The sequence below is a fragment of the Quercus suber genome, unplaced genomic scaffold, assembly GCF_002906115.3.
Source record: "Quercus suber isolate HL8 unplaced genomic scaffold, Cork oak 2.0 scaffold_26, whole genome shotgun sequence".
In the NCBI taxonomy this organism is placed as follows: Eukaryota; Viridiplantae; Streptophyta; class Magnoliopsida; order Fagales; family Fagaceae; genus Quercus; species Quercus suber.
The window spans coordinates 1,352,589-1,361,729 of NW_027069491.1; the positions used below are offsets into that span (position 1 = coordinate 1,352,589).

Below are 9,141 nucleotides of genomic sequence, written 5' to 3' on the forward strand. Positions count from 1 at the left end.
TATTAAAAAAAACGAAAGAAACGAAGAAGCACGTCAGATCCAAATCCAGTAACAAGTCTCCGATCCAGATTCAAATCAAGACAATATTTCCAAACCAATCACATGACGCCACATCGCGAAACGACATTTCTACCGCACACAATCGCCCATACTGAACCCTAAGGAAATGACCAAAATACCCATCCCAATCGTGCTCTTTATCTAACTAACATTTCCCAATGCAAATCACACTCAGTTTTCACTCGCAGAGCTCATAGAGTCTCTCTCATGGCGTCCATGGTTTCCCTTCTCCATCGAAAGCTCCAACACCAACACAATCACAAACCTTTCTTCTTCTTCTTCAAATCACGCTTATTCTTCGACTCTGCTTCTTCTTCTTCTTCTTCTTCTTCTTCACAGAGCATAGAGAAGATTCTCGTGGCGAACAGAGGCGAAATCGCTTGCCGAATCATAAGGACCGCGAAGAGGCTAGGGATTCGGACCGTCGCGGTGTACAGCGACGCAGACCGTGACGCGCTTCATGTCAAATCAGCCGACGAGGCCGTCCTTATTGGTCCTCCACCGGCTCGGTTGAGTTACCTCAATGCGTCGTCGATTGTCGACGCTGCGTTTCGCACTGGTGCGCAGGTGAGCTAGAGAAAGGAATTCGTTTCTCTGTTTGGTTGGTGAGAAAGTGCGGGAAAATTAGAGAAATTGAATTTGTCTTGTTTTGAGCTGCGTATGCATATGTTGTTGATCGTTGAAGTTAATTTCAATTCCATTGAGTTTTACTGAAATTTGTGCTATTTATCATTTTTCTAATTAATGTCTATAGTAGTAGTATTTGAATAATGGATATAGTTATTAGCTAACGTCTAGATTCTAGAACATTACTATTTGAATTGTACTGATCTAAAACTTGTTCAAAATAAGATTGTTTTGTGTAAATATGTATTAAGATATTCGAAAATCAAAATATGCTTTGTCAATTGGGATATATATGCTTTGAGGTTTGCCATTTGCATTAGTTTTGTGCACAAATTGATGGCATAATCATTGTTTGCAACTCCACATGTACCCTAACCTCTGCAATATTTTGTTGACATCTTAATAAATATTCATGCATGTAATCCCATTACATAGGATTTATGTGGGTCCCACGTAATGGACATTTAAGTTCTTTGTTGGGAATGTGATGAATTGCTTCTGTGTTGACTGATTAATACTATCAAACTGTAATAGCATATATAGTGATGATGATTGATGTAAAAGTCAGCATTTTTTAATATAGTAGATGGCTTTTGCTTGGTATTTTAGCCCTAAAAACACCTACATTTGGTGGATATGTAGGTGTTTTGTTATTACATTTTCTTTGTTTGATACTTTGATTGCCTCGCTGATGTTCAATACTTGTTGTGCATGGCTTTGTATCGCTAGTAGATGATTAATTGCTTTTAATATTTTGGACATTGCAAGGACATGCTTTCAGAGTGGATATCTTATTTTGATAATTAGGCTATCCACCCTGGCTATGGTTTCTTATCGGAGAGTGCTGATTTTGCTCAAATTTGTGAGCATAAAGGTCTTAAATTTATCGGCCCTCCAGCATCTGCAATCCGTGACATGGGCGATAAAAGGTACAACTTGCTGGTTTCTGACCAAATTTCTTCTTAACGTTCATAAACCAGACACCCGTTTCTGTTATGATCTCAAATATTCCCATTTGTAACTACTGTTAATTCTTTTACAAGCATGTGTGTGTGTGTGTGTGAATATGTGCACACACATGCATTTGGGAACTTACCCCTCTCTGTGCAATAAAATTTTCTATTTATAAAGGACAGATTCTCAACTTAGTGACGCTTAATCTACTTAACAGTGCATCAAAGAGAATAATGGGTGCAGCCAGGGTACCACTTGTGCCTGGATATCATGGCAATGAACAAGATATAGATCTGATGAAGTTAGAAGCAGACAAGATTGGGTACCCAATCATAATAAAACCAACTCATGGAGGAGGAGGAAAGGTGTGTGACTATTATTATTTTGACATATTTCCTACAATTGTAAATGGTGCTAGTGTTATGGGTATGGTGATGCAAAATACATATATGAAAACCTATACATGTAAAATGTCTTACCTAATATGTGTGTCATGATGTCCATGCATTTTTATTATCATTGTCCTGTTACATTAGTGGGGACCTTTTCATGTAATGTTTCATCAGAATGATCAATCTGCCATGTGTCTGAGTTGAAAACTCTAGGGAAGAGATGTATTGATTTAGGTTAGATTTGAAAAGCCAGATAGGTTGTTCTAAACTCTTGCCTAAGGAGTCTATTTCTTGCCAGTTGCACTTCAGCTTGGTTTCAAGGGTCACAAATTTAATGGCAACATCCATAAAAAGTAAATATTTGATGTAACTGTTCAGAAATTTAAACATAGCTACATATTTTATGATAGTGATCTTGTCCAGTACATGCTTTTGCCACGTCCACCTGTTTAATATGTTCAATAGTAAAAATTGTTGGTATAGCCGCTACAACGGGGAAGGAGAAAAGGGCTTTAATTAGGATTTTCCTTGTCATGACTGAAATTCTGTTTTCTTTTCACATGAAGTTCTTAGATTGTTCATTTTATAGGGTATGAGGATTGTAAACAGTCCAAATGAATTTATTGAATCTTTCTTGGGAGCACAACGTGAGGCTGCTGCTTCTTTTGGCATAAACACAATATTGCTGGAGAAATATATCACACAGCCAAGGCACATAGAAGTTCAGGTATTGTCATTCTTTGTATAATGTGAGTATTTCTTTTTCAAAATAGGAGTTGATTATAACTGTAATGTAATGTAACCATTTCTTTTCTAATATTCTTATGGTGCTCTATAGTGGATATTAATTCTGAATAAAATTAACTCTGGCTCCATAAGTTAGTGGAAAATAAATTTTATAAATTTTTGGTAGACAAGTAAACTGCAGTCAATCTGATACTCATCATATGCTCTGATTGTCAATCAAAATTACATATTGATTGTAGATACTCCTCTGTTTATTGTAGATATTTGGGGACAAACACGGGAATGTTCTTCATTTATATGAAAGGGATTGCAGTTTGCAGAGAAGACACCAGAAGATAATTGAAGAAGCTCCAGCTGTAATGATAGCTTTCTGGCTTTTTTTTGTACTGGTTTGTGATTGTAGTTATTCTAGATTTGTAATGGAACACTCATTAATGCAGCCAAATGTTTCCATTGATTTCCGCTCCCACTTGGGTCAAGCTGCTGTTTCTGCAGCCAAGGTGAGGTTTCCTAATCTGTTGAACTATATAATATTTATGCTCATAATCTGATGTTTGTAGTTTGTTTGAAAATTGCATTACTTGGTTATGAACACGTGAATGCATGTGAGTAGATAGGTACATATATGCTCTGGGGAACTGCAATGATTAGTTAATGCAATAATGTCCCCTCTGACTCTTTGAATATTTTACATTGAGCTACCACTTTTGATTAAATATATTAATACTATTGTGATAGTGGAAAAGAAAAAAACTGAAGAACTTCCTATCTTGGATTCCATTTGATAGGTTTATCATACAAAAGACTTTTAATTAGCTGAGACTTTACATACATTGTGCAGAAAACATTACTCAAACAAAACAGCTTGATAAGGTGAGGGTAACAAGATAGATTGGATACTTGGGAGTTTATAAGTAGCTAAAAGTTTTTGGACAGGATGGCATTTTGTGGTTTGAGGTGCCAAATTCTGCCCAAGCAAGCATTCTAATTCGTTTGCCTTGCTTTAAAACTTGACCTGTAGAATATTTTTCTAATCTGTGCCCCTTTCTCTCTTCTTTTTCTATTTCTCTTATGGTAGCATGTCTGTTATGGTGTCTAAACATGCTTGTAGTGGCCTTATTTAAACTTTGGATTATATCTCACATGTTGAAGTTGTATCTTCAATGCATAGCACCTTGTCCTTTTACAGACTTGTCATTTGAGTACTTCCTTTTTGCCCTTTTGTTGTGTTTGTTGTGTGTGTGTGTGTGTGTGTTTTATTTTCCTTTTTTAATTACCACTACGATGAAGTCTCTATCTGATACATAAAGGCAGTTGGATATCACAATGCTGGCACTGTGGAGTTTATAGTTGACACAATCTCAGGCCAATTTTATTTTATGGAGATGAACACCCGTCTTCAGGTAATGTTGTCAATCTATCTCTCTCTATTAAAATCCACAAGATGTACAGAATCCTAATGAGGAGCATATATATGCAGGTTGAGCATCCTGTGACTGAGATGATTGTTGGTCAAGATCTTGTAGAGTGGCAAATCCGTGTTGCAAATGGAGAAGCTCTTCCCATGAGTCAGTCACAGGTGCCGTTATCAGGTAAATATAATCTCTTGAATGTGTAGAGTTGATCTTGCTTGCTTTCCTTTTCTATTTTTTCTCTATGCTTGTTTACCTATTTATAATATATGACCCTAGACTACTTTTAAATAATGGCTTGACTGGCATTAACCATGAGAAGGGGAAGGCCACCCCACATTCCTACTATCGCTATTATATCCCATAAAAATGAAGAAAAGGTCAACTGCTGGATGGGAACTGTTTTAGAATAAATCCTTTTATCCTTTGCTTTATTTGGTTGCTTAGAAGATGGAATAAATAACTGAAATATCTTTAATTCTCTCTGCTCCCCTATTGCCTTTACAACCTAAACATTAAAATATGACTTCCAGATTTGAAAATATAAACTTTTTCTGCTAATAAACTGAACTGATGATAGCAGACTGCAGTTTTTAGTTATAAAGTTGATAGTTATGAATCAGGTTGTATAATTAAGTTGCTATCTTAGTTACCAAAAGGGGGGAAAAAAGAAAAAGAAAAAAGGAGTCCATCTTATGTTATTACAGTTATGTCTTGAAGGGCCATTCTGATGAAATACTTGAATTATTTCTGGGATTTCATTATTTTACTAGTTCTTATTATGCGTCTTTAACATAGATCTATTTCATAAACTAACACTTCTTAATTAATTAAAATTAAACAATTTACAAAAAAGAAGAAGCTCATAATGGGTTTGAATTCCATATTTAAGTTTACACATTATGCAATGTTCAGTATAGAGATCCTGGATTTTTATAATTTCGTTCCTACCTATCAAAAATAAATTAAAAAAATAATAATAATTTCCCATTATCATGACAGGTCATGCTTTTGAAGCCCGAATATATGCTGAAAATGTAGTGAAAGGTTTTCTTCCTGCAACTGGAGTTCTTCATCATTATCGTCCTGTTCCAGTGTCATCAACAGGTCATTTGCATCACATATCTATGCTACTTATATAGTGTAAAAGATGTTTCAGCCCACACTTTTGCTGTTGAAAATAGCCAGTCTTTGTCCTTCCCTGCTTACAACATTGCAATTGCCTTATATAACTTATTAAGATTTCCTACTTCTTTTTTGTTTTGCTTATGTGGAATCTGTCTTTGAGCAGTTCGGGTTGAGACTGGGGTTGAACAAGGAGACACTGTTAGCATGCATTATGATCCTATGATTGCTAAGCTTGTAGTATGGGGAGAAAATCGTGCTGCAGCATTAGTAAAATTAAAGGATTGCCTCTCAAAGTTTCAGGTATACTCAATTTCTGAATTACAACATAACAATCTTAATGAGTCTATTATAGTCATCGTTACGGCTGTTGCACATGTATGCATTTATTTCCAAGTTGTACACATTTTAGATAATTCTATCAGGTATCTCTAGGCAATGAATACTCAATGGGGATGACTCCAAGTATGATGCCTATTTTCTGGATAAACAGGAATTTTGTCTGATAAAATTGTAAAAAGGTTTGTTCAGATGGTCAGGATGGTTCTACATATCAAATTTGGGAGGGGAGATCCCTAAAAGGGCCAAAATATATAATTCTACTTTTGTGCAATAGCTTCTATTTAATATGCATCTTGTGTTTCCTCTGTGCCATTCCCGGGATCCTATAGGTTTATTGCCTCATAACTATAGGTTCTACAATTTTTTGAAAGTTTCAACTATTTTTGGACTGTGAATTTCTTCTTGAGATGTATTTTATCTTTTAGACAGACTTAATCCTGATTGAATCATTAAGGCAAATCTTTTGATTAGGTTGCAGGTTTACCAACCAATATCAATTTCCTCCAAAAACTTGTGAAACATTGGGCATTTGAGAATGGCGATGTAGAAACTCATTTCATTGAACACTTTAAAGATGATCTCTTTGTTTCTCCTACGAATGCAGTATCAGCAAAAGACGCACATGAAGCTGCTAGATTTAATGCAACCCTAGTAGCTGCGTGTGTTATCTCAATGGAACATTCTCTATCGAAAGAAAATTCCCCTGGTAATTGAAGGTCTCATTCTTTTCTTGGGATATGGTAGTTTCTCTTAAAAGATATTTACGTCTGCCAATGCGTTCAGCAGGCAACAACTCACTCTCCATATGGTATTCGTCCCCACCTTTCAGAGTTCATCATTGTGCTAGGCATACAATGGAAATTGAATGGGAGAATGAATTTGATAGTGCTGGTTCAAATGTCCTTACACTCTCTATTACTTATAAGCCAAATGGAAACTATCTGATTGAGGTATTCATCCATTTGTAATGTGTTTAAGATAATGGTTTTTGTTGGCCAGTAATTTTGAAGTGATTTATGTTTAAGAGAGCATTATTCCTCTCTCCCCCCACCCCCCCCAAACAAAAAAAAAAAAATATATATATATATATATATCCAATATAGGGTTGTTCTTTTTGGCACAATTCAATTTGCTGTATATGTAAATACAGACAGGAGAAAATTGCTCCCCTGGTTTTGAAGTCAAAGCAACACATCTAGGTAACCATGATTTCAGAGTTGAAGCTGATGATGTAAGCATGGATGTCAGTTTAGCTGTTTACTTCAAGGTAGGAGCCTCTCTCTGCATGCATCTTTAGGAGTGTAGATAAATTAATTTATGGACTCTCTTCTATACAGTTTCCATTGTTCTTGATTTTTCCCAATAGAATTCCAGTATAACTAATTATTGATTGCCAATTTGAGCTAGCAGGATCAAACAAAGCACATACACATATGGCGTGGGTCACATCATCATCAATTCAGACAGAAAATAGGACACGAGTTGTCTGGTGATGATGAAGCCCAACATAAGCCCAGTTTTGATACAGCATCCCACCCCCAGGGAACTGTTGTGGCCCCCATGGCTGGTTTAGTAGTCAAAGTTCTGGTGAAGGACGGGACACAAGTGGAGGAAGGGCAACCCATATTAGTCTTGGAGGCAATGAAGATGGAGGTTTGTGTTAATGCTACTTTCATTTTGCATCTAATTATTCCTTTTTCAAAAGTTTTCTATGCTGAACTGAATTATTTTTCTTCTTCCCTTGAAAAGCATGTTGTAAAGGCACCATGTACTGGGAGTGTCCACGGGCTTGTAGTTACAGCTGGCCAGCAAGTTTCTGATGGTAGTGTTCTCTTCAGTGTCAAGGTCAGTTATTTGCCCTTTGATACACTTAGATATGAGCTAATAGATTTGGAATTGGTACAACAGAATAAACCGAATGTATAACTGGTAGTTGCAAATGCTGAGAATAGAATGGTATCGTCTGGTGGATCTCTTACACTATTTGACTATTTGCTCTTTTGCCTGCACTATGTGGTTTGGTTAAATGCTCTGTATCTTTTGCTTGTTTGTGGTACAAATGTAAACTAATTATTGGATGAAAATGAACAAATTTAAAAATTGTTTCTCCCTTGTGGTGCTAAAGCTGAATGCAGTCTTCATGAACTTAAAGATATCAAGAGTGAGTATGTTTCATTCCAAATAAAATAAAAATAAAAAAAACCTAGAACAGTCCATACATCACTATTGTGAGCAGATGTTCTTATGAAATATGGTACTGTTGCTTAAAAATATACTGCATAAAAACCTCAGTTTTAATGTTGAAAGAATAACACTTTTTTAAATAATACAAACTCGGTGTTAATGTGTCAAATATACTGCAATTGCATGCATATATAAGTTCTAGAGATTATCAGGATTTTTACCTCAGTGGCTCATTGCTCAAAAAATAATTTGTCAATTTTTTAGTTATGGACAAAATAATTCACCATTGTATTTAGGTTGTAGCTAGTATTTAACATTACCAGAGAGGTGGATGCATGAAAGGAATTGATAACTTGTTAGCCAGTTTGTTGTTATGTTCAATTGGAAAATGATTACGATTTAAGCTCTTATATTTGTTCTTTGAAATGTCAGAGTCATTCAGTTGGTGATCTTTAAATTTGTAGATTAATTATGGTTAGAATATGTGCTTGGGCAGGATCAGTAGAACCATCATGATGACGAGAGATTATATGTGCTTGGCAGGATCAGTAGAACCATCATGATTTTACGTTCTCTCTCCTGACAAATATTGATCGAGCTCATAAGAATTGTGCTCAAATGAGGAGTCAGTGGAAGCTCTAACTACATTTCTGTTGTAATAAAATTGATGTATATCCCTTGTTTACTATAGATAAAATAAAATTTTACCATCATCAAGATTTAATAATAGAACTTTTGCAGGCCTTTCAGTAATGAAAAATAAAAATTGTAGTGTTCTTGTGCTTCTGAGCTGGTGAGCTGTTGTCTTTACCAGTCAGTTTAATTAGCCTCCCATCAGAAACAATCATTATTATTACTATTATTATTTTTTTCTTAGTATGTTTTTTGTTGTTGTTTTTTGGTGTTTGTTACATGTCAAAGAGCATTGTAGCTCAAATCTTGGCGTTTCCAACAAAGTCATCCAAGGTTCCAATCCACCCTAACCCCAACTATTGAAATATCACGTTGTATAGTTTTTTCTATGAAGTTCCAAATTTCAAATTTAACCTTAAAGCCGAAATTGTCTATTTATGCTACTAGAGCTTTAAGGCTATTAAAATCATATTTATGGTAGTTTACCAATGGATTTTCCAAGTGACTAGACTGTGACATGGCAGTAAATTACATGTTAGAAATTAAGGCTCTATATGATGAGAAGCATAGACTATGCAAAGTTTTTAAAATTACTTAGCTATCAATGTAAAGCAGCTTTCTTCGTATAAACCTTATTCTACGGCATCTTCTGGGTTCGCTTACCT

General features: G+C 35.4%; 1 protein-coding gene across 3 annotated transcripts; it reads left to right on the forward strand.

Annotated features, from left to right (window-relative positions):
* Nucleotides 1-204: 204 nt before the first annotated feature.
* LOC112039321 (methylcrotonoyl-CoA carboxylase subunit alpha, mitochondrial) lies at nucleotides 205-8,722 on the forward strand. Of its 3 annotated transcripts, none has more exons than XM_024072184.2 (16): nucleotides 205-627; nucleotides 1,495-1,616; nucleotides 1,859-2,006; nucleotides 2,623-2,760; nucleotides 3,041-3,136; nucleotides 3,221-3,280; nucleotides 4,091-4,183; nucleotides 4,261-4,372; nucleotides 5,195-5,299; nucleotides 5,484-5,620; nucleotides 6,131-6,365; nucleotides 6,443-6,609; nucleotides 6,810-6,926; nucleotides 7,070-7,312; nucleotides 7,409-7,504; nucleotides 8,387-8,722. In XM_024072184.2, the coding sequence occupies exons 1-16, from the start codon at nucleotides 268-270 to the stop codon at nucleotides 8,393-8,395; spliced, it is 2,238 nt and encodes a 745-aa protein (XP_023927952.2). In that variant the 5' UTR covers nucleotides 205-267; the 3' UTR covers nucleotides 8,396-8,722. The 3 variants fall into 3 exon arrangements, with proteins under 3 accessions (XP_023927952.2, XP_023927951.2, XP_023927953.2); XM_024072183.2 differs by having other exon boundaries at nucleotides 206-627; nucleotides 8,340-8,722; XM_024072185.2 differs by having other exon boundaries at nucleotides 207-627; nucleotides 6,446-6,609; nucleotides 8,340-8,722.
* The last annotated feature ends 419 nt before the right edge of the window (nucleotides 8,723-9,141 follow it).

Excerpts from the sequence above, each read along its gene's own strand:
- LOC112039321 (XM_024072184.2), top strand. The coding sequence starts at position 268 with ATGGCGTCCATGGTTTCCCTTCTCCATCGAAAGCTCCAACACCAACAC. Across the intron at positions 4,373-5,194 it reads GTCACAGGTGCCGTTATCAG|GTCATGCTTTTGAAGCCCGA; the intron begins GTAAATATAATC and ends TTATCATGACAG. Across the intron at positions 6,366-6,442 it reads ATCGAAAGAAAATTCCCCTG|CAGGCAACAACTCACTCTCC; the intron begins GTAATTGAAGGT and ends CAATGCGTTCAG.